The sequence below is a fragment of the Jaculus jaculus genome, chromosome 17 (assembly GCF_020740685.1).
Source record: "Jaculus jaculus isolate mJacJac1 chromosome 17, mJacJac1.mat.Y.cur, whole genome shotgun sequence".
In the NCBI taxonomy this organism is placed as follows: domain Eukaryota; kingdom Metazoa; phylum Chordata; class Mammalia; order Rodentia; family Dipodidae; genus Jaculus; species Jaculus jaculus.
The window spans coordinates 19,706,112-19,730,916 of record NC_059118.1 but is presented as its reverse complement, the minus strand read 5'-3'; the positions used below and the strand labels follow the sequence as shown (position 1 = coordinate 19,730,916).

Sequence of the window (24,805 nt, the reverse complement as noted above, 5' to 3'; positions counted from 1 at the left end):
GGCTTTAAACGTTTTTTATTGACAACTTCCATAATTATAGACAATAAACCATGATAATGCCCTCCCCCTCTCACCTTTATAAATCTACTCTTCATTATATCCCCTCCCCCTCTTAATTAATTTTTATTTTCATGTCATCATCTTTTCCGCCTATTGTGAGTGTGTTGTGTAGGTAGTACTAGGCACTGTGAGGTCATGGATGTTGAGGCCAAGTTATGTCTGGAAAACTGTATTATAAGTAGCCCTACCTTTCCTTTGACTCTTACATTCTTTCTGCCACCTTTTCTTCAGTGGACCCTGAGCCTTGGAGGGTGTGGTAGAGATGTTTCAGTATTGAACACTCCACTGTCACTTCTTCTTAGCATTATGGTGACTTTTAAGTCATCCAAGTGGTCGCCACCATCTGAAAAGAGAAGCTTCTCTAACCAAAAGTGAGAGTAGCATTAATATATGGGTATGATTGTTAAGAAAAATGCTTATAAGGCTCTTAAGTGATCATAATATATGCATTTAGTCAGACACCAGTAGACATTATAGCCCTAGGGCTTATGACCTACTTGGCCATAGGCTTCTGACTAGGTTTTCAGCACCAGGCATGCATTCCTTCTTGTGGAACGGGCCTCCAGTCCAATTAGGGAGTGGTGGTTTTCCCCCACATCATATATACCACTATTGCAACCTGTTATGTCTTTTGACCTCACTGGCCAGACTTAAGGCCTGTAGTGTCCACTGTTTAAAGGTGTGTGCCACCATGCCTAACTTGTATACATTTTCTCTCTTAGGTTTGTGTATTGGCTTGTGGCTCAAGGGCAGGGTGGGCTGCATAGTAAGACTTTGTCTGAAATTAAAAACATTAGGCTGGGGAGATGGCTCAGTGAAGCAAGGTGCTTGCTTACAAAGCCTGATAACTTGGGTGTAGTTCCCCAGTACCCATGTACCCAGATACACGTGTCTGGAGTTGCCAGAGACCCTATAGTACCCATTCTCTCTCTAAAATACATAATATTAAAAAAAATAAGAAAATTGCTGTTTGAGTTGGGTATGCAACATAGCTTGTTTTATTTATTTATTTATTTTCTGTTTTTTTGAGGAAGGGTCTCACTGTAGCTGATGCTGACCTAGAATTCACTATGTTGTTTCAGGGTGGCCTCGAACTCACGGTGATCCTCCTACCTCTGCCTCCCGAGTGCTGTGATTAAAGGTGTGTGTCACCACGCCTGGCTGCTTGCTTTGTTTTCATTTTTATTGTATTTTTTTCTTTTGAGATAGGGTCTCATGTATATCCCAGGTTGTCCTCAAACTTATTACCCCAAGTACCAGAATTATAGGCAAGTACTACCATGATTGCTTGATGCAGCACTGGAGATCCCACCTAGGCTTTGGGCATGATAGGCAAGCACTCTTTATCAGCTGAGCCACATTTAAGCCCTTGCTTGGTTTATTTATTTTTAAGAATATTTTTCATCTATTTATATATTTATTAGAGAGATAGAGAAAGAAAGAAGCAGATAGAGAAAAAGAATGGGTGTGCCAGGTCCACCAGCCCTGCAGATGAACTCCAGATGTATGCACCACCTTGTATATCTAGTTTACATGGGTCCTGGGGAATCGAACCTGGGTCCTTTGGCTTTGAGGGCAAATGCCTTAACTGCTAAGCCATCTTTCCAGCCCTTATTTTATTTTATTTTATTTTTAGCTGTGGTGGCTGACCTGGAATTCACTATGTAGTCTCAGGGTGGCCTCGAACTCACGGCGCTCCTCCTGCCTCTGTCTCCTGAGTGCTGGGATTAAAGGCATGCGCCACCACACCTGGCTGGTTTATTTTTTTTTTTAATATATATATATATTTTATTTATTTGCAAACACAGAGAGAGAAGAGAGACAGACAGAAAATGTGCATATGAGGGCCTCCAGCTGCTTCAGACAGACTCCAGATGAATGTATATGTGTGTCCAGCTGCACATGTTGTATACATGTTTGGGGTCAGAGGAGAATGTCAGGTTTCCTCTTAGTTCCCTTTTCCCTATTCTTGAAGGCATTCCTTTGCCACTACATGTTTTTCAACTCTACATGATTGACGAGTGCTATATCTGCAGGTGAAGAAAGCGTCACAGTGAGGCTAAGCAACTAACCAAACCAAATGCCTGCTTAGCAGTGGGCTAGCACTCACCGCAGTTGTCGTCAGGGTAACTGTCTCACACTTTCTTCATAAGACTCTTACATTCTCAGGAGGTTTTATTGTTCTATACTACAAAAGCAAGAAAATGTGGGTTTAGATTTTACTCAGAAGCTGAGCACGGTGGATGGTGTCATGAAACTGCTAGCACTCCAGTGGCAGAGGTAGGAGGATAGCAAGTTTGAGCCCAGCCAGGACTACTGAGTGAATTTCAGGCTACCCTGAGTGACACCCTGTCTTAAAACCCAAGTACCGAGATCTAGTTTACTTAGTAGAGCACTTGCCTAGCATGTAGAAGGCCCTGGATTCCATTCCCAGCTCTACAAAAAGAGAAAAAGTGTTACACACTTTGAGATTCCATTCTCAAGGAACTTTATTCTATATCCAGTAAGTTAAAATCTGTACAAGTAAAGTATTTTTGAAAAAAATGTGGTGGTACTGGTCTGCAATCTCAGCACTCAGGAAGCTGAATCAGGAGGATCCAACGTTGAGGCCAGTCTGGGTTATATAGCCACGAAGGCCAACCTTGGTTAACATAGTAAGAACATGTCCCAGGAAAAAAAAAAAAAAAAAAGCTGGGACTAGGGAGATGCCTTGTAGGTAAGAGTGCTTATTGCATGAGCATGAGCACATAAGTTTAACTCACAGCACCTGTGTAAAAGCTGAGTGTGGCCATATGCACCTATACCCCAGTTGGGGGAGCATAGAGATAGGATCACTGGTGCTCACTGGTCTGGTCAGCCAGTCTTCACTGAAGAACAGTGAGATCCAGGTTCAGTGAGAGACCTGTCTCAAGGAAATAAGGTGGAAGAGAAACAGAAGAGGACATCCTTCTCTGATCCCTGTACATGAACACGCAACATGAGCCACCACACCTGGCTTACTAACTTTTCTTTTTTGTCATAAAATTGAAATATTTGCTTGTACTTTTAGTAATGAAAATACTCTTTTTTCAGAATTGTCCTACTTCTTATCCTTTACTATAGGAAGGAATTGTTGAAAATCTTTTCAAATGGGCCCGGGAGGCTGATCAGCCATTGAGGACATATTCTACTGGACTGTTAGGAGGTGCTATGGAAAATCAAGATATTGCTGCCAACTATCGGGATGAAAATTCACAACTGGTAAGTACCATGTACTGGAACATACTTAAAATATCAACAATTCAAATTACTTTCTATAACAAGAGTGTGTTGTGTTCCTCCCCCCCCCCCCCCCAAGATAGGGTTTCGCTGTAGTCCAGGCTGACCTGGAATACACTATGTAACCTCAGGGTGGCCTTGAACCTACCTCTGCCTTCCAAGTGCTGGGATTAATGGCGTGTGCCACCATGCCTAGCTTTTTTTTTTTTTTTTTTTTTTAATTTGTTTCTATTTGAGAGAGAAAGAGGCAGGTAGTGAAGAGAGAATGGGCACACCAGGGTCTCTAGCTACTGCAAACGAACTCCAGATGCATGTGCCACCTTGTGCATCTGGCTTCTGTGGGTACTAGGGAATCAAACCTGGGTCCTTACGCTTCACGGACAAATGCTTTAACCACTAAGCTTTCTTTCTAGTAGTTTACTTTGTGGAATCAGAGGAGCTGGGATTAAAGGTATGCACCACCATACCCAGCTCACTCTTCTTTTTTTTTTTTTTTTTAAGATTTTTATTTTTACTTATTTGTTTATTAGAGAGAGAGGGAGTGAGAATGGGCACACCAGGGCCTCTAGCTACTGTAAACGAACTCCAGATGCAGGTGCCACCATGTGCACCTGGCTTATATGGTACCTGGAGAATTGAACCTGGGTCCTTAGTCTTCACAGGCAAGTGCCTTAACCGCTAAGCCATTTCTCCAGCTTCCAGGCCTCGCTCTTCTTCTTCTTTTTTTTTTTTTTTTCTTTTGGTTTTTTTGAGGTAGGGTTTTACCCTAGCCCAAGCTGACTTGGAATTCTAACTGTAAGCCATTTCTCCAGCCCATATATAGGCTGGATAAACTTTTTTTTTTTCCCAAGATAGGGTTTCACTGTAGCTCAGGCTGACCTGGAATTCACTATGTAGTCTCAGGGTGGCCTTGAACTCATGGCAATCTTACTACCTCTGCCTCCTGAGTGATGGGATTAATGGCATGCACGGTAACTACACCCGGCTTTGTTTTCTTTTTCTTTTTCTTTTTTTTTTTTTTTTTTTTGAGGTAATGTCTCACTCTAGCCCAGGCTGACCTGGAACTCTAGTTCTATGCTGGCCTCAAAGTCACAGTGATTATCCTACCTCTGCTTCCAGAGTGCTGGGATTAAAAGCATGTGCCATCAATCTGGGAAAATTTTTAAGTAAGCAGCAAAACTGAAAAATTAGTGACTACTTTTTCTATGTATGGCTTGAATGGGTTGTTAAAATTTATATAGTCATGTAATTTCATACATTAGGCCTGGAGAGATGACTTTAGCAGTTAATGGACTTGCCTGCAGAGCCTAAGGGCCCTGGTTCAATTCTCCAGTACTTACATAAGCTACATGCACATGTGTTTAGAGTTCATTTTCTTTCTTTCTTTCTTTTTTTTTTCGAGGTAGGGTCTCACTGTGGCCCAGGCTGACCTGGAATTAACTCTGTAGTCTCAGGGTGGCCTTGAATTCACAGCAATCCTCCTACCTCTGTCTCCTGAGTGCTGGGACTAAAGGTGTGTGCCACAACACCTGGCTGGAGTTCATTTTTAGTACCTAGAGGCCCTAGCATGCCCATTCTCTCTCTCTCTCTTTCAAATAAATAAAATATGTTAAAAACATGGTAGAGGTGGACATCACCTCTGCCACAACAGGTGGAACAGCAGCAGGAAAGTAAGCCAAACTTTAGCAGAGCGGAGTTGGCTAAAATATCCCTATGCTTGTCACCAGCAACACACCTCCTCCAGCAGGGCTCCATCTCCTAAATGTCCTGGAATTTGGTATGTAGTCTCAGGTGGCCTTGAACTCATAGTGATCTTCCTACTTTAACCTCCTGAGTGCTGGGATTAAGGTGTGTACCACTGTGCTCAGCTTAGACTGCTATGTTTTATTTTTAAAAATATTTTATTTACATTGAGGGGGGTGATAGAATGTGTATGGCAGGGCCTCTAGCCACTTTACATGAACTCCAGACATATGTGCCACCTTGTGCATCTGCCTTATGTGTGTACTAGAAAATCAAACCTGGGTCCTTTGGCTTTGCAGGCAAGTTCCTTAACTGCTAAGCCATCTCTCCAGCCCAAACCACTATTTTAAAAAATGATTTATTGGGCTGGAGAGATGGCTTAGTGGTTAAGGTGCTTGCCAACTGTGAAATTTTAGGACCCAGGTTCGATTCCCTAGGGCCCACGTAAGCCGATGTAAGCACAAGGGGGCACATGCATCTTGAGTTTGTTTGCAGTGGCTACAGGCCCTGGCATGTCCATTCTGTCTTTGTCTATCTCTCTTCTATCTCTTTCTGCTTGCAAATAAATAAAAATTAAAGAAAATATTTATTTAAGATTGAGGAGAGAGGGGATATGAATGGGAGCTCCAGGGCCTGTAGGCACTGCAAACAAACTCCAGATGCATATGACACCTTGTGCATCTGGCTTTATGTGCATACTGGGGAATTGAACCTGGGTCCTTAGGCTTTTCAGGCAAGTGCCTTAAGTGCTGCACCATCTCTCCAACCCCTCAAAGCATTATTTAGCTCAGGTTGACCTTATAGTTGTGGCAGTCCATCTGCCTTACCTACCAAGTGCTGGAATTAAGGTATATACCACTGTATAGTGCAGCTCAACATACTACTACTCTTCAGTGTTGGTCTCAAAAGGAAAACTTGAAGAATAGACCATGTAATTTGTGTAAATGACAGTATGGAAGTACAATAGATCAAAGTCTTTGAATGCTTCCTTTTTGAATTTCAAAGGCACTTTAGAAATCCATGAAAAGGGCTGGAGAGATGGCTTAGCAGTTAAGGCACTTGCCTGCAAAGCCAAAGGACCTCGGATGGTTTCCCCAGGACCCATGTAAGCTAGATGCACAAGGTGGCACATGCGTCTGGAATTGGTTTGAATTGGCTGGAGGCCCTGATGTGCCCATTCTCTCTCTCTGCCTCTTTGGCTCTCTCAAATAAATAAAAAATTAAAAATATTTAAAACAAAAAAGAATAAGAGGGGCTGGGAAAATGGCTTAGTGGTTAAGGCATTTGCCTGCAAAGCCTAAGGATCCTGGTTCGATTCCCCAGGACCCACATAAGCCAGATTCACAAGGGGGCACATGCATCTGTAGTTCATTTGCAGTGGCTGGAGGCCCTGGTGCACCCATTCTCTCTTTCTGCCTTTTCCTGTCTGTCTCTCAAATAAATAAAATATTTGTTTTAAAAAAGAATAAGAGCTGGGCGTGGTGGCGCACGCCTTTAATCCCAGCACTCGGGAGGCAGAGGTAGGAGGATTGCCATGAGTTAAAGGCCACCCTGAGATGACAGGTCAGCCTGGACCAGAGTGAGACCCTACCTCAAAAAAAAAAAAAAAAAAAAAAAAAAAGAATAAGAGAAATAAATGAAATGTTAAAAAAAATCCTTGAAAAAATTAGTTCTGGGCCTGGAAAGATTGCCTAGTGGTTAAGGACTTGCCAGCAAAGGCAAAGAACCCAAGTTTGATTCCCCAGTACCCACAAAACCCAGATGTCTGGAGTTCATTTGCAGTGGCTCAAGGCCTGTCACACCCATTCTCTCTCTTTTCTCTATCTGCCTTTTTTTCTCACTCTTACTCAAAATATTTTAGCTTGGCATACTTTATTGCCAGTACTTGGGAGGCAAAGGTAGGAAGTGCTATGAGTTTGAGGCTAGCTCGGGACTATATAGTGAATTCTAGGTCATCCTGGGCTAGAGTAAGACCCTACCTCTGAAAACAAAAACAAAAAAATTAAGTTTCTGGCCTGGACAGATTTCTCAATGGTTAAGGTATTTGCTTGCAAAGCTTGACAGCCTGGGTTTAATTCCCAGGTACCTACTTAAATTCAGATGGACAAAGTGGCACACATATATGGAGTTTATTTGCAATGGCAAGAGGTGCTGGCATACTCATTTTCTCTCTGTCTTCTTGGTCTAAACAGATCAGTTGTGAATGATATGCTTTATGTGTAAATTTTCTGATTTGTGTTTTCTTGAATATTATGTGTAAAATGAGACTTTATTTTCCCCCCTGAAGTAGGGTCTCACTCTAGCCCAGGCTGACTTGGAACTCTATAGTCCCAGGCTGGTTTAGAACTCACAGTGATCCTCCTACCTCTGCTTCCCGAGTACTGGGATTAAAGGCTTGGGATACCATGCCCAGCTGGGAAATGAGACTCTTAGTAATAGCTTATTTCATTAAATTATACAAATGAAATCAACATATATATCAAAAAATCTTTACTATTACTAAGCATTGGGCTAATTATGCAAGTATCTTGTTCTTAAGTGGGCATAAAAATAATTTAGTGTACTGTTGTGTGGTGACCCATGCCTACAAGTCAAGTCTCAGCATTTGAGAGACAGAGGCAGGAGCAAGACTGCTTCAAAAAACAAAACAAGCAACAAGAAAATATTATTTAGGGCTGGAGAGATGACTCAGTGGTTAAAATTGCTTGCTTTGAAAGCCTGATGGTCTAGGCTTGATTTTCCCCCACTATCCACATACAGCCAGATGCTCAAGTGGCATATGTGCCTGGAATTAGTTTGCAAGAAACTCTGGTGTGCCCATTCCTCCTTTCATTCTCTCTGCTTGCTAATAAATAAATAAAATTGGCATAATTTTAAAAAAGCATTATTTAGTAATAATCATGTACATTAACATTCTGATGAAACATCTCTTATTAAATATTTATTGGTAGGTGGCTATAGTGCTTCGAAGGCTGAGGGAGCTACAGCTTCAGGAAGTGGCTTTGCGGCAAGAAAATAAGCGTCCCAGCCCACGGAAGCTCTCTTCTGAGCCCCTTTTGCCTCTGGATGAGGAAGCTGTGGATATGGACTATGGTGATATGACAGTAGATGTAGTGGATGGAGAACAAGAGGCTTCTAGAGATATGGAGATCTCCTTTCATCTTGATTCAGGCCACAAGACTAGTAGTAGAGTGAACTCAGCCACCAAACCCGAAGAAGGAGGATTGAAGAAAAACAAGGCAGCAAAACAGGGTGACAGAGAGAACTTTAGAAAAGCCAAACAGAAGTTGGGTTTCTCATCTTCTGACACAGATCGCATGTTTGTTGAGCTGTCTAATAGCAGCTGGTCAGAAATGTCCCCTTGGGTGATTGGTACCAATTATACTCTTTATCCTATGACTCCTGCTATTGAACAACGACTCATTCTCCAATATTTGACTCCTCTAGGAGAGTATCAGGAGGTAAGTTCTTGGGAACGGTAATGTTCATATTTTTGGATTATGATGTGGTATTTTATTCTTTATTTTTTCAATTTCTTTTCTAGATAGGGTTTCACTCTAGCCCAGGCTGACCTGGAGCTCTCTCTGTAGTCCCAGGCTGGCCTTGAACTCAAAGCAATCCTCCTACTCTGCCTCCCAAGTACTGGGATTAAAGGTGTGCACCACCACATCCAGCCTTCTATTTCTGGTATTTTGTGGTAATACCTTACATACTGACATGTTATTAAATGTATTCCTGAAATTTCTTCATCTCAAACTTGTAAGGTCTTACAAATATCACTTCTGGCTGGGTGTGGTAGCACATGCCTTTAATCTCAGCAGTTGGAGCAGCAGAGGTAGGAGACTTGCCATGAGTTCGAGGCCAGCCTGAGGATTACGTAATGAATTCTCGGTCAGCCTGGGCTAGAGCAAAACCCTGCCTTGAAAAACAAAACAAAACAAAACAAAACAAAAATCACTTTTTTTCATTAAAGTTTTTTTTTTTTATTGGCAACTTCCTTAATTATAGACAATGAACCATGATAAATCTCCTCCCCCTTACTTTGCCGTTTGCAACTCTACCCTCCATTATATCACCTCCTCCTCTCAATTAGTCTCTCTTATTTAAAAATCACTTCTGAAAAGGTTGGCTTGATCAAAGTGCATTGGGATGAACATATGACGTGAATGTATGAACATATTCTTCATGGGGGGAGTACTTCTTTTCTTTAGTATTCTGGCTTCATAAACTATAACAGTGAATATGTAAAAATGAAAGCCATTAAGTCTTATTTTTGGTCATCATTTCAGTTACTTCCTATATTTATGCAACTTGGATCACGAGAGTTGATGATGTTTTATATTGATCTAAAACAGACCAATGATGTCCTCCTTACATTTGAAGCACTTAAGGTAAATGTTCTTAAAAATATTAGGTCATTGAGCATTTTATTGGTAGCCATGTTTTATAAAACTCTGATATTTAATACAGTTGGAAAATTGGGAACTGGTTGGTCATATGTAACTTTTCTGCATTTGAAATGTAGATTGTGCTTCTGGGTCACTAATTTTTTCTTTATTTATTTTTGAGACAGAGTCTTAGTTTGTAACAAAAGCTGGCTAAGGACTCATTAGCCTAGGTTCTTAAACTTGTAGCAATCTTCCTGCTTCAACTGAGATTTTATATATTTATGAGTCACCACAAACTGGCTTTGGCCTTTTTTTTTTTTTTTTTGGTTTTTCGAGGTAAGATCTCCCTGTAGCCCAGGCTGACCTGGAATTCATTATGTAGATTTAGGATGGCCTTGAATTTATGGCAATCCTCCTACCTCTGCCTCCTGAGTACTGGGATTAAAGGCATGCGTCACCATGCAAGGCTTGAACTTTTTTTTTTCGAGGTAGGATCTTGCTGTAGCTCCCCCACTGACCTGGAATTCACCATGTAGTCTCAGGGTGGCCTCAAACTCATGGCAATCCTTCTACCTCTGCCTCCTGAGTGCTGTGTGTGCCACCATGCCTGGCTTGAACTTTTAATTTTGGTTAAATTCACCTGCATGTCACCACTGTCCTGTTGATCAGACTCTACTATTACAAAGTGTATTGACGTATAAATTTGCCTTCTGGTCCATAGAAATTTTATGTTTGGACGAGGTCAGGCAGAATTGGAGTAATATGCAAGGTGTATTTTGTGTGTGTTTAAAGCGTGTATTCAGTGGTCATACATTGAACAGTAGAGTGAAGCTAGAGATTAGAGTTGTATCCAGTGCACCAGAGATAGCGATTTCAGATACAATATTTGTTCTTGAATAGGATACAGTAGAAAAAGACTGAGACATTTGCTTTTGTTTGGAATTACAATAGATATTAACATCCAGCTGTTCTTGTGAAAGTAATGTAAGGGAGAAAAATATGAAATATGGATGAAAACTCAAGGTTTTTTTTTCCTAAGTATATCCAACTATGCACAACATAGACTTATTTCTGTATAAACAATTTTGATGTTCACTTTCATTTCATATATCAAAACACAAATCTGAGACAGTTTATTATTATGTATTTATTTAAGAGAGAGAGAAAGAGGCAGAGAGAAAGAGAATGGGCGTGCCAGGGTATTCTGCCATTGTAAATGAACTCCAGATGCATGCGCCACCTTGTGCATCTGGCTTTATGTGGGTAATGGGGAGTCGAACCAGGGTCCTTTAGCTCCGCAGGCAAGAGCCTTAACTGCTAAGTCATCTCTCCAGCCCAAGACAATTTAAAAAAAAATTTTTTTTTCGAGGTAGGGTCTCGCTATCTAGCCCAGGCTGACCTGGAATTCACCATGTAGTCTGACGATAGCCTTGAACTCAAGGTGCTTCTACCTCTGGCTCCCAATTGCTGGGATTACAGGCATGCACCACCACTCCAGGCTTGAGATTTTTTAAAAATTTAATTTATTTATTTGCAAGCAGAGAGAGAGAGAAAGAACAGGTATGCCAGGGCCTGTAGCCACTGCAAAAGAACTCCAAATGCATGTGCCTCTTGTGCATCTGGCTTATGTTGGTCCTGGGGAATTGATCCTGGGTCCCTTGGCTTCACAGGCAAATGCCTTAACTGCTAAGCCTTCTCTCCAGCCCCTGAGATTCTTTTTATTCAGAGGCTGGGGTCTTAGCTCAGTGGTAAAGTGCTTGGGCCCTGGCTTCCCAAGTACTGAGGGTGGAAGTTCTAGAAAGCTGAATGTGACATTTTGTTCAAAAAGAAGACTCAAGTGGTAGAAGAAGTAGATGTTGTCTTCCTACCTACTATTGTGGGAGTGAAATTGTGCTATACAGTTGTGATGTTAAAAAAATATTTATATAACCTAAGTATTATAAGCAACCCACACCTGGTTAAGCTAATATTTGAGGTAAAATTGGATGGAAGTATGGTGGAGACTTATGTAACAAAAATAGGATAATAAGGATTAAATTATATATAAGAATAAGTCCAACTCTGTGTATTTAGAGGACTTCTGGAGAGGGTGTTTTGTGCTGTTTGTGCCTTTGACCTTGGCAAAATTTGCTCAACTATAAAATTTTGTAATAGCAAACCTATGTTGTCTATTCCTGGAACAGGAGGGGGAGCTCTAGTTCTCCTGGTGCCCTGCCCATGTTGATTTGGGTTCAGAATCAAGCCACTTTTTTTTTTTTTTTTTTTTTGGTTTTTCAAGGTAGGGTTTTGTTCTAGTCGAGGCTGACCTGGAATTCACTATGTAGTCTCAGGGTGGCCTTGAACTAACAGCAATCCTCTTATCTCTGCCTCCCGAGTGCTGAGATTATTAAAGGTGTATGCACAACCATGCCCAGATGTGATAATAGTTTTTTTTTTTTTTGAAATAGGGTCTTACTTTAGCCCAGGATGACCTGGAATTCACTAAGTAGTCTCAGGGTGGCCTCGGACTCAGCAATCCTCCTGCCTCTGCCTCTGCTTCTCAAATGCTGCGATTGAAGGCATGAGCCATCACACTTGGCCAGAATCAAGCAACTTTTTGCTTGCCTTGTATTCCTTGCCCTTAAAATTATACAGGAGGTTAGTTTCATACAGATAGGCTAATGGGAATTGAGCAGGAAACTAACAAAACTTAAAATTTAACTGGAGCTGGGCATGATGACACATGCCTTTAATCCCAGAATTTGGGAGACAGAGCTAAAAGGAGTGCCAGGAGCTCAAGGCCACCCTTAAATTACATAATGAATTCCAGATCGGCTTGGGCTAATGTGAGACCCTACCTTGAAACACACACACACACACACACACACACACACACACACACACAGTTTTTAACTGGGTATTGTAGTAGTGTAACCTTAGCACTGGGGAGGTGGGGGCAAGAGGAATCCTGTGGGTTTATGGGCAGCCCAAGCTACTTGGTGAGACCCTGTCTTTAAAAAATACATGATAGAAAAGTTAAAGATCTATTTAGAATTTTCTAATTAGTTGTAAATATATATATATTAGTTTTGAAATGGTTGTAAGATTACACTGTGTAGCAGTATTTATCTGTGTGGGGGAGGGGCTTAATGGTAAGCACTCTACCTGCATTTCCACCCCTCTCAATCTTCTTAACAGTTTATTTTTGAAGTTGGGCATGGCGGCACACATCTTTAAGCCTAGCACTTGGGAGGCAGAGGTAGGAGGATTGCCGTGAGTTTAAGGCCACTCTGAGACTACATAGTGAATTCCAGGTCAGCCTGGGCTAGAGTAAAACCCTACCTTAAAAAACAAAACTACAGGGGGCTGTAGAGATGGCTTAACGGTTAAGCGCTTGCCTGTGAAGCCTAAGAACCCCGGTTCGAGGCTCGGTTCCCCAGGTCCCACGTTAGCCAGATGCACAAGGGGCGCATGCGTCTGGAGTTCGTTTGCAGAGGCTAGAAGCCCTGGCGCGCCCATTCTCTCTCTCTCCCTCTATCTGTCTTTCTCTCTGTGTCTGTCGCTCTCAAATAAATAAATAAAAATATTTAAAAAACAACAAAAAAAAACAAAACAACAACAACAAAAATAGTTTTTGAGATAGAGTCTGGCTAAGTTGCCCATGCTGGCCTTGAACTTGTGAACTTGTGGTCCTCAGCCTAGTTATTGCCTGGGATTACAGGATTGTGCCACCACATGTAGCCACCCCTTCAATAAAAAAAATATTTCTCTTGGGCTGGGGAAATAGCTTAGTGGTTAAGGCGTTTACCTGCAAAGCCTAAAGACTCCACTTTGATTACCCAGGACCTGCGTTGGCCAGATGCACAAGGTGGCTTATGCGTTTGGAGTTAATTTGTGGTGGCTGGAGGCCCTAGTGTACGCATTCTCTTTTTGTCTCTGCCTCTTCCTCCCTCTTTCTCAAATAAATAAATAAAAAATATTTTTTTCTTTATTTAAGTAAGAGTTACAGGCAGACACAGGGAGAGTGAATGAGTATAGGCATACTATGGGATCACCAAGGCCTTCTGCCACTACAAATGAACTTCAGTCACTTGGGCCATGTTTGTGCATCTGGCTTTCTGTGAGTGCTGGGGAGCTGAACGTGGGCTGTCAGACATTGCAAACATAAATGCCTTTCACTACTGAGCCATCTTTCCAGCTTCCCCCTTTTTTAGTTTAGAAATGTTAATTGTTTTTTTTCTGGTTTTTCGAGGTAAGGTCTCACTCTAGCCCAGGCTGACCTGGAATTCACTCTGGAGTCTCAAGGTGGCCTTGAACTCACGGCAGTCCTCCTACCTCTGCCTCCCGAGTGCCGGGATTGAAGGTATGCACTACCACACCTGGCTAGAAATGTTAATTTATTTTTTTAAAAATTTTTTAAAATATTTTTTTCATATTTTATTTATTTATTTGAGAGTGACAGACAGAGAGAGAGAGAGAGAGAGAGAAAGAAAGAGAGAGAGAAAGAGTGGGCGTGCTAGTGACCTCTTTTGCATCTGGTTAACATGGGTCCTGGGGAATTAAGCCTCTAACCGGGGTCCTTAGGCTTCATAGGTAAGCACTTAGCAACTCAGCCGTCTCTCCAGCCTTAGAAATGTTAATTTTTAATGGAGAAAGGTTTCATTTTGGCCTTCTGATTGAAGGGCTAGTATAGTTTATCTTGTAGGGGAAGGCATGGCAGTTCCATGATAGCAGGAATATGTAGCTGGGACTCCTTACACCTTGGCAGAACATAGAGACCTCTATACATTTTAGGAAAGTAACTCAGGCTTATTAAGTACACTGAGGGGTAATGGGCTGGGCTGTGATAAAGAATACAACCTGTAGACGTGCTTCTTTTCCCTACTCCTACCATGAGGCAAGGCGCCTCTATAACCCTATGCTGGACTCAAACTCGAAATAGTCCTTCTACCTCAACCTCCTCAGTGCTGGGATTAAAGGTGTATGCCATTGTGCACAGTTTTATTTCTTGCTTTTAACCTTTGGTGTGCAGAGGCTATTGTTCCACTAGTGAAATAGATACATGTTCCACAAGGCCCTAGGTTAGCACCTCCTGCCAACTCCCAGCTCCAAGGTCTTCAAAGACCAAAGCTTTGGTGTTAGGAAGGCAAAGAAATACAGATTTCTTTTTTTAGGGTGCTTTTTCCTTGTCTTTATTGTCTTGTTTTCCTTAAATGATTACTGGTTTTGCTTTTGTGAAAGGATGATTTTGTCTATTTTGAGAACTCTTCTTAGCAGGTTTTTTGTTGTTGTTGTTGTTGTTGTTGTAGGGTCTCTCTCTGGCTCAGGCTGACCTGGAATTCACTACGTAGTCTCAGTGTGGCCTCTAACTCACAGTGATCCTCCTACCTCTGCGGGGATTAGAGGTGTGTGCCACAGTGTCCAGCTTTAGCAGTTTTGCATTGCTTTGTTATGTTAATGAGATTTGAGATGCTTTTAGAATATTCCATGGTAACACAAGACTTTGTTGTTTAGCACCTAGCATCTCTCCTGCTCCATAACAAATTTGCCACAGAATTTGTTGCACATGGTGGAGTGCAGAAATTACTGGAAATTCCTCGTCCTTCTATGGCTGCAACTGGTGTATCCATGTGCTTGTATTATCTGTCCTACAACCAAGATGCTATGGAGAGAGTAAGTAGAGTTTGTTCAGGTATACGGGAATGGGATTAGATGGAGATATCTTTTTTTATTACATTTTATTTTACTTATTTTATATTTATTTATTTTTGCTGGTTTTTTTTTTTTTTTTCCTTTTTTTTGAGGTAGGGTCTCACTCTAGTTCAGGCTGACCTGGAATTCACTATGTAGTCTCAGGGTGGCCTCAAACTCACGGTGATCCTCCTACCTCTGCCTTTCATGTGCAGTGAGTTTGGGATTAAAGGTGCCTGGTTTATTTATTTATTTTGAGGGAGAGGAAGCAGATAGAGAATGGGAGTACCAGAGCCAGTAGTCACTGCAAATGAACCCCAGATGCAAATGCTACATTGTGCATTTGGCTTTTGTGGGTTCTGGGGAATAAAACCTGAGTCCTTAGGCTTTGCAGGCAAGCACCTTAACTGCTGAGCCATCTATCCAGCCCGAGATAACTCTTCAAAAGAACACATTCACAGACTATTTGGATAAGAAGAAATGAATAGTGAAAAGATTAAATTCTAGTGAAACGTGAGAAGACCATGAATGTGTAGTCTTTATAGTATTTCAAAAGTATAAGATTGAGCTCAGAACTGGGGAGGCAGAGGTAGGAGGATCACCGTGAGTTTGAGGCCACCCTGAGACTACATAATGAATTCCAGGTCAGCCTGAGCTAGAGTGAGTCCCTACCTTGAGAAAACAAACAAAACATAACAAAACAAAAAAAGTGTAAGTGGGTTCTATATTTGAAAAGTAATGGTTCCCCTTGGTCATCTTGTCACTTGTGTCTTCAGCTTTGTGCTTATTTATTATGATAATCATTTGAAACTTAAAAATCTCCCCTTTTGAGTTCAACATTATGTGAGGATTACTACTTTTTTTTTTTTTTTTTTTTGAGGTAGGGTCTCACTCAAGCCCAGGCTGACCTGGAATTCACTATGTAGTCTCAGGCTGACCTCGAACTCATGGCGCTCCTCCCACCTCTGCCTCCTGAGTGCTGGGATTAAAGGAGTGTGCCATCATGCCCGGCTAGGATTAGTATTTTTTTGAGAATAGTAAATCTGTGTGTATATACAAAATCTGTGGCTAAGATTCATTAATTGTTTAACCGATAGCAGATACCAAAATGGACACAAGTGAATCAGTGAGTCAGTGGATTCTATACTTGTAGCTTAGTAGCAGTAAGCTTAGCCACTTTCATCACTTTGAGCCTTTTTCTTATCTGTTAAGTGAAAACCTATTATGTAATAGATCCATATGGGAGAATTAAATGATATATTTGTTGGCACCAAGTATATGTTAAACCTGAAAATTTTAATATTTGAGTATTTTCAGGTTTGGAAAGCATTGTGTTCTAAGTTGCAATTCTCTCTTAAACTTTAAACTTAGAATGACTTGTATTCTATAATTGTATCTGAATTTTTCCTCCCTTTCAAAGATTCCTTTGCCTGAAATGAAGATTTTTATTTTTTGCAGGTTTGCATGCATCCCCACAATGTTCTGTCTGATGTGGTGAACTATACCCTGTGGCTGATGGAGTGCTCCCATGCCTCGGGATGCTGCCATGCAACCATGTTTTTCTCAATTTGCTTCTCATTCCGAGCTGTCTTGGAACTCTTTGACCGCTACGATGGCCTTCGTCGTCTGGTGAACTTGGTGAGGTTCTTATGTTGGCTTTCGAATAGGAGTAGAGGTCCTGCTTGTGTTGGTTTTCCTGGAGGATACTGTACTGAGGACAGGAAGTTCTTTTTGAATTTTTTTTTTCTTTAAAGTCATTTTCTGAGACCTTTATTGACCCTGGCATGACAGCATGACTGCTCAGTATCTCATTGAGTGCCCTCTGCCTTCAATGCCATATTTTGTAGCACAAACACAGAAGCCATTTTTTGTTTATTAAAGACATACCAAAATGCACATAAAGTGAGCACAGCTTTTGTCAAAGGGTACAGATTGCTGCATAAAGAACCAGCTCTGTGTAGTGGTACATGCCTTTAATCTTACCACTTGGGAGGCAGAGGTAGGAGGATTACTGTGAGTTGGAGGCAGACTACATAGTAAATTCCAGGTCAGCCTGGGCTAGAGGGAGACCTTACTGCAAAAAAAAAAAGAACCAAAGCAGACACCTGACCAGAGCAATTCAATAACAAAACTATTGGCTTTGGAAGGTAGGTAGCACTGTGTTCTACTGCTGAAAAAGCCCAGCTGCTGGGTGGCCAAGATCTCCCCAGCCCTGCTGCTGACCCACCTTCCTCACTGAGAGCCACAACTTCAGGCAGAACCAAATGTGATTGCACACACAGGTAATCTCAGTACTGAGGCAGGAGGATCCTAATTTACAGGTCAGTCAGAGCTGTACAGTGAATGCTAGCTAGCCATGATTCCAAATTCTGGGTCTCACAAAATCAAGTAAGTATAAACCAGAGCCAAACTGTCAGCAGTGGTCACTGTTCTCTGGTACTCTGCAGCACTGATTTCTCCACAATGGCTTCCTGAGCATCATCCACAGGCTTAGGTTTGGCACCGAGAGGCTTCTTTTTGAATTTTTTCTTATGACTTTAATCCGAGCACCCAGGAGGCAGAGGTAGGAGTATTGCTGAGTTCGCGGCCACCCTGAGACTACTTTGTGAATTCCAGGTCAGCCTGGGCTACAGCGAGATCCTACCTTGAAACTCCCCCCCCCAAAAAAAATTATTTATTTATTTAATTGAGAGAAAGAAAGAGGCAGATAGAGAGAATAGGTGAGCCTGGTGCCTTTAACCTCAGCAAATGAACTGACACATTTGCCACCTTGTGCATGTGGCTGACATGAGCCTTGGGAAATCAAATCTGGGTCCTTACATTTTGCAGGCAAGCGCCTTAACCACTAAGCCATCTCTGAAGCCCTTTGTTTTAGAATTTTGAGATAAGTTCTCATTAACTCAGGCTAGCCTCAAAACTCATATAGCCAAAGATGATCTTGAATTGGTTTTACCTCCCAAGTTCTGGGATTATAGGTGTGCATTACCCTGCTCAGCTGGAGGAAAGTTTCTGATTGGAATTTTGAGCATTTTTTGCATATTTTTTGTTTTGAGAATTGGAACTCTATAGCTCAGGCTGGTCCTATATATAGTTTTACATATATTTTTTTTTTACATTTTACGTACATACATATTTTTATATATTATGATTAATGCTGTCATATTTTCAGTTTTATGTGACTACTATACTTTAATGTTGGTCAGTCTTGTTGAACATAAACATTTACCAAACTCTCTTCTCTTTTTCATTATCCTTTTACTTTTGTCTTCCTGCATGTCCTTTCCTCATTTCCTCCCTAATCTTGTACCTATTTACTAATAGATTAGCACTTTGGAGATTTTAAATTTGGAGGATCAAGGTGCTCTTTTGAGTGATGATGAAATATTTGCCAGCCGTCAAACTGGGAAACATACCTGTATGGCCCTGCGCAAGTATTTTGAGGCCCACCTGGCTATTAAATTGGAACAAGTGAAGCAGTCACTTCAGAGGACTGAAGGTGGCATTCTTGTTCACCCTCAACCTCCATACAAGGTAAGTTGGTGTGGTCATTTACACGTATGCATTTATTCTTTGTTGTGTTGGAGGTGATATTCAGGACCTCAGACACACTAGGTAAGTACTGTACCACTGAGCTACATTCCAGGTCCAGGACACAGTCTTAAAAGTTCAGCATCTCTAGCCTTGAAATTCATATTTAGATCAATAGCATGTCTGTTTGTATATATTTTAGATTTTACTTAGAAGCAGAAAAATTGAAAGTGGATGTAATAGGTGAATTTCAAGGACTTTTTTTTATGTCCACATGTGGTTGTTCTGGCATAATAGAACTAACAAATGAATTGATGAATGTGTAATGATCTTTCTTCTATAAAAAGTATTAAGCCGGGCATGGTGGCGCACGCCTTTAATCCCAGCACTTGGGAGGCAGAGGTAGGAGGATCACTGTGAGTTCGAGGCCACCCTGAGACCACATAGTGAATTCCAGGTCAGCCTGGACTAGAGTGAAATCCTACCTCCAAAAAAAAAAAAAAAAAAAGTGCTAAATATCCTGCCTCCTGTGCGGAATTTCATTTTTGAAATGGTGTGTCTGTAACTCTAGTCTTCTATCATTTTGGAATTTATTTGATATGTTTTAGGACCAAGAGCACTATCTGCATGTTTCAAAAATCACAGGCTGAGTGTGGTGGCACATGCCTTTTATCCCAGCACTCGGGAGGCAGAGGTAGGAGGATCGCTGTGAGTTCGAGGCCAGCCTGAGACTACATAGTGAATTCCAGGTCAGCCTGGGTTAGAGTGAGACCCTACCTCAAAAAAAAAAAAAAAAAAAAAAAAAAAGATGATACTTTACTTGGTGCTTCTTTCATTACTTAAAGTACTAAATGAAATATATATGCAAAAAATCTTTTTTATTAACAAAATACTATGTATTCATGGTTCTGCATATGAACTATTGGCTCATGAGCTGGAGAGATGGCTTAGTGGTTAAGGCACTTGCCTCTAAAGCCTAATGACCCAGGTTTAATTCCCTGGTGCCAATGTAAAGCAAGATACGCAATGTGCTGTATGTTTCTGTAGTTCGTTTGCAGTGGCTGGTGGCCCTGGCATGCCCATTCTCTCTCCCTGTCTCTTTTCTCTTTGTCTCTCTGTGCTTGCAAATAAATAAATAATATTTTAAAGAGTTGTGGGCTGGAGAGATGGCTTAGCAGTTAAGGTGCTTGTCTGCAAAGCCAAAGGACTTTGGTTCGATTCCCCAGGACCCATATAAGCCAGATGCAGAAGGGGCCACATGAATCAAGTTCATTTGCAGTGGCTGGAAGCCCTGGCACACCCATTCTCTCTCCCTCTCTCGCTCTGCCTCTTTCCCTCTCTCAAATAAAAAAATAAAATGAAATGAAATAAAAAGTGAGCAGGGCACGATAGTGCACACCTGTAATCGCAGTACTTACGAGGCAAAGGTATGAAGATTGCCCTGAGTTTGAGTCTACTCTGAGACTCCATAGTGAATTCCAGGTCAGCCGGGGTTAGAGACCCCACCTGGGGGTGGAGGGGAGAGTTGTGGAATTTGAAATTCATTATTAAAACTCATTGAGCAGCCAGACTTGGTGGTGCACAATCTGCAGCCTCAGCCCTTGGCAAGCTGAGGTAGGAGTATCACCTCAGCAACAACAACAAAACAAAATAGAAAATCCACTAGCCAGTGAGCTGTGTGTGAGAAAATATCAGGCAAATGATAAAATTGTGTATAATAATAATAATCATTAATGTATGTATCTCCTTATAGGCATGTTCATATACTCATGAGCAGATTGTGGAAATGATGGAGTTTTTGATAGAATATGGCCCTGCTCAGCTATATTGGGAACCAGCTGAAGTCTTCCTCAAACTTTCTTGTGTTCAACTCTTGTTGCAGCTTATCTCTATTGCCTGCAATTGGAAAACCTATTACGCAAGGTGGGACTAGAGGTTTTGAATGAAGTTCAATCCTGCTTTTTGTTTTTGCTAATGTTGATGTTGGTTTGGTTTTCTTAAGCATATGGTTTATGCTTAACAACTGAATCTGAGAAATCAGGTTAAACATGAAAATGTATTTTTAACTTATAAGGATATTTTTTCTTACATATGGTCTTGTTTATCAACATTGCACAGTAATCAAAGACTAGTGAAGGTACATAATTTGCTTGTCTTAATTGTAGAGCTAGGGTTAAAGTCCTGTCTTGAGGCTTGGTACTTGGGCTTTAAATATCTTGCTTCTACCTGATAGTCATAGAATGTTTGTCTTTATATAAAATCTGCTCTTTGCATTCAACACAGTAATGATTTTCCCTGTTCAGTCACTGGAACAGGACAAAGCTTAGAAAAGGTCACTGATCCTAGTTAAGATTTTTGGGTGGATTCTGTTGGAGATAGATTTATTTAAAAAAGTAACACTGATTGGGCACAGTGGTATGTGCTTGTAGTTTCAGATACTTTGGAGGCCAAGACAGTATGATTGATGATCAACAAAGCAAAAAGAAAAGTTTTTTTTTTTTTTGTGCAGGGTTTCACTCTAGTCTAGGTTGACCTGGAGCTCAGTTTGTAGCCCGAGCCTGGCCCCATCTTCACAGCAGTGCTCCTACCTCATCCTCCCAAGTGTTGGGACTATAGGTGTGTGCCACCACACCCAGCCAACGCAAGATTCTTTTTTTAATTTGTTTATTTTTATTTATTTATTTGAGAGTGACAGACAGAGAGAAAGAGGCAGAGAGAGAGAGCGAGAAAGAAAGAGAAAGAGAGAGAATGGGCATGCCAGGGCCTCCAGCCACTGCAAACCAACTCCAGACACGTGCGTCCCCTTGTGCATCTGGCTAACGTGAGTCCTGGGGAATTGAGCCTCGAACTGGGATCCTCAGGCTTCACAGGCAAGCGCTTAACCACTAAGCCATCTCTCCAGCCCCAAAGCAAGATTTTTTTAAAATTTTTATTTATTTATTTATTTGAGAGTGACACAGAGAGAAAGAGAGGGAGGGAGGGAGGAAGGGAGGGAGGGAGGGAGGGAGGGAGAGAGGGAGGGAGGGAGAATGGGTGCTCCAGGGCTTCCAGCCACTGCAAATGAACTCCAGATGCGTGCACCCCCTTGTGCATCTGGCTAACGTGGGTCCTGGGGAATGGAGCCTCGAACTGGGGTCCTCAGGCTTTACAGGCAAGCGCTTAACCGCTAAGCCATCTCTCCAGACCAAGATTTTTTTAAAATGTAACTTATTTGAGTGAGAAGACACACAGAGAGAATGGGCGAGCCAGGGCTTCTAGCCACTTCAAACGAACTCCAATTGCATGCGTTGCTTTTATGCATCTGGATTATGTGAGGAACACAGGCCCTTAGGCTTCCCAGCCTTTAACTGCTATGCCATCTCTAGAGCCCCAAAGAAGGAAGTTTAAAAATTTTTTTTAAGATGTGACATTTATTTATTTGAGAGAGAGGCTGATAGAGGGAGAGAGAATGGGCACACCAGGGCCTCCAGCAACTGCAAACAGACTCTAGACACATGTGGCCACCCTGTACATCTGGCTTACATGGGTTCTGGGGAATTGAACCTGGGTCCTCTGGCCTTGCAGACAAGTGCCTTAACTGTTAAGCAATCTTCCCAGCCCCACAGCAAGGTTTTCTTTTTTTTAAATAATTTTTTCTTTTGTTTTTGTGTGTGTGCACATACATATTTCTCTGGGTATGGTGTGCACATGTGTCTGTGTGTGTAAGGCTAGAGGTTGATATTAAGTGTGTTTCTTTTTTTTTAAACTATGTAATTGTTTTATTTATTTTATTAATTGTTATTTATAATTATTTTATTTATAATTTATTATTTATAATTATTTATTAATTATTTTATTTATTTTATTTATTTATTTTTAGGGGTAGGGTCTCAATGCAACCCAGGCCGACCTGAAATGCACTATGTAGTCTCAGGCTGGCTTTGGGCTCACAGCGATCCTCCTACCTCTGCCTCCCGAGTGCTGGGATTGAAGGCGTGTGCCACCATGCCTGGCTTTTTAAATAAAATTAATTAATTTGAGAGAGAAGGAGAAAGAGCCAGATAGAGAAATAGAAAATGGGTGTGCTAGGGCCTCTAGCAACTAACTGCAAAGGGACTTCAGGTGCATGTGCACTTTGTGCATCTGGCTTTAATGTGGAATCTGGGGGATCAAACCTGGGTCCTTTGGCTTTGCAGGAAGCACCTTAACTGCTAAGCCATCTCTAGCCCTTAAGTGTGTTTCTTGATCACTGTATGTTATTTATTTCTTTGGGTCTCAGTTGAACCCAGGGCTTGTTGATTAAGGTAGTCTAGCTATCTAACTTGTCCTGGAATTCTCTGTTTCCATCTCCTGAACTCTAGGATTACATGCTGGCCACATGCCCACCTAGCAATTTTATGTGGGTGCTAGGAATCTAAATGCTGGTTATTACACTTGTTCTGCAGGAACTTTATCCACTGAGCCCGAGTTACAAAAAAGAAATAAAGAGGGCTGGGGAGATGGCTCAGTGATTAAGGCACTTGCCTGCAAAGCCAAAGAGCCCAGGTTCAATTCCCCACTATCCATGTACGCCAGCTGTATAAGGTGACACATGTATCTAGAGTTTGTTTGCAGGGCCTGGAAGCCCTGGTACACCCATTCTCTCCCTCTCCCTCTCTCTCTCTCTCTCAAATAAATAAATAAACATAAAGTATTAAAAAAGAAAAAGAGAAGTTAACTATATTTGGAGCTGGGTGTAGTGGTGTACGCCTTTAATCTCAGCACTTGGGAGGTGGAGATAGGAGGATTGTTGTGAGTTGGAGGCCAGCCTGAGACTGTGTAGTGAATTCCTTCCAGGTCACGCTGAGCTATAGTGAGACCCTACCTGGAAAAACAAAACAAAACAAACCAAAACCAAAATCAAAACATGAAAAACTATATTTGGTAGATTTTGGGAAAGGTGGGGGGTCTGAAGAGAAATAGTAACAAAGTATCAAAACAAGTGGTTTTTTTTTTTTTTGCAGTATTGGGAATAGAACCCAAGGACTTATACAAGCTGGCAAATGCTCTACCAGTGACCTAGCTAAACAGCCTTTCCTCCTGGTTTTTGGAGATAGTCTTGATACATAGCCTAGGCTGTTCTTTACATTGTAATCCTTTGCCTCAGCCTCTGGAGTGCTAGAACTATAGGCATACACCCCCCACACCCAGCTGTGAACAGTATTTCTTTTCTTTCTTTCTTCTTCTTTTCTTTCTTTCTTTCTTTCTTTTTTTTTTTTTCTGAGGCAAGGGTCTCACTCTAGCTCAGGCTGACCTGGAATTCACTATGTAATCTCAGGGTGGCCTCGGATTCATGGTGATCCTCCTACCTCTGCCTTCCGAGTGCTGGGATTAAAGGTCTGTGCCACCGTGGCTGGCTAACATTTCTTATTCTCCTTTTTGTTTCTTCCTACTGTCTGAAATCCAGGATGGACTTATTTGGGGAAATATTGCTTGTTTGTTAAATTTCAAGTTAGTAAGTCTAGTGGGGTTTTTTTGGAACAGCCATTCATTTTCTTTTATTTTTGTTTCACTCTAGCCCAGGCTGATCTGGAATTCACTATGTATTCTCAGGGTGGCCTTGAACCCACGGTGATCCTCCTACCTCTGCCTCCCAAGTGCTAGGACTAAAGGTGTGCGCCACATCACCTGGTGGAACAGCCATTTTTAAGCTTCCTGGACTTAGAACCCTCTTATCGTGTTTAAAATTACTGAGTGCTCCTAACAGTTTTGTTTTCATGCTGCTGGTGTTTAACTATGTATACATTTATGAAGTAGGAGGATTTCTGTGAGTTTGAGACCAGCCTAAGACTACATAATGAATTTAGGTCAGCCTGGGCTAGAGTAAGACCCTACATCAAAAAACAAACAAACAAGCCCATGAGCCTATTTAGCCTATTGTATTAAATTGTTTTTCCTCCCTCCACTTCCATGCGGGGAAGCCAACCCAGTACTTTGCACATGCTACTCAAGTGTAAATTCTCTATCACTATACTATGTCTCCAACCCTTCTTTCTTTTTTCTTTGTCTTTTTTTTGGGGGGGGGGTAATTTTTTTTTTTTAATGGGAGAGGAAGAGGGAGAGAATTGGCACACAAGGCCCTTCAGCCACTGTAAACAAACTCCAGACACATGCATCACCCGGTGCATCTGGGTTACATG

General features: G+C 41.5%; 1 protein-coding gene across 2 annotated transcripts in view; it reads left to right on the top strand.

Annotated features, from left to right (window-relative positions):
• Dcaf1 (DDB1 and CUL4 associated factor 1) overlaps positions 1–24,805 on the top strand; it is an 86,143-nt gene that overhangs the window by 21,961 nt on the left and 39,377 nt on the right. For both annotated transcript variants that reach the window (XM_045136333.1, XM_045136334.1), the window contains exons 6-12: positions 3,163–3,300; positions 8,013–8,522; positions 9,351–9,452; positions 14,943–15,101; positions 16,578–16,757; positions 18,441–18,650; positions 20,401–20,570. In XM_045136333.1, the coding sequence (XP_044992268.1) occupies positions 3,163–3,300; positions 8,013–8,522; positions 9,351–9,452; positions 14,943–15,101; positions 16,578–16,757; positions 18,441–18,650; positions 20,401–20,570 (1,469 nt within the window). The remainder of the gene's footprint in view (positions 1–3,162; positions 3,301–8,012; positions 8,523–9,350; positions 9,453–14,942; positions 15,102–16,577; positions 16,758–18,440; positions 18,651–20,400; positions 20,571–24,805) is intronic.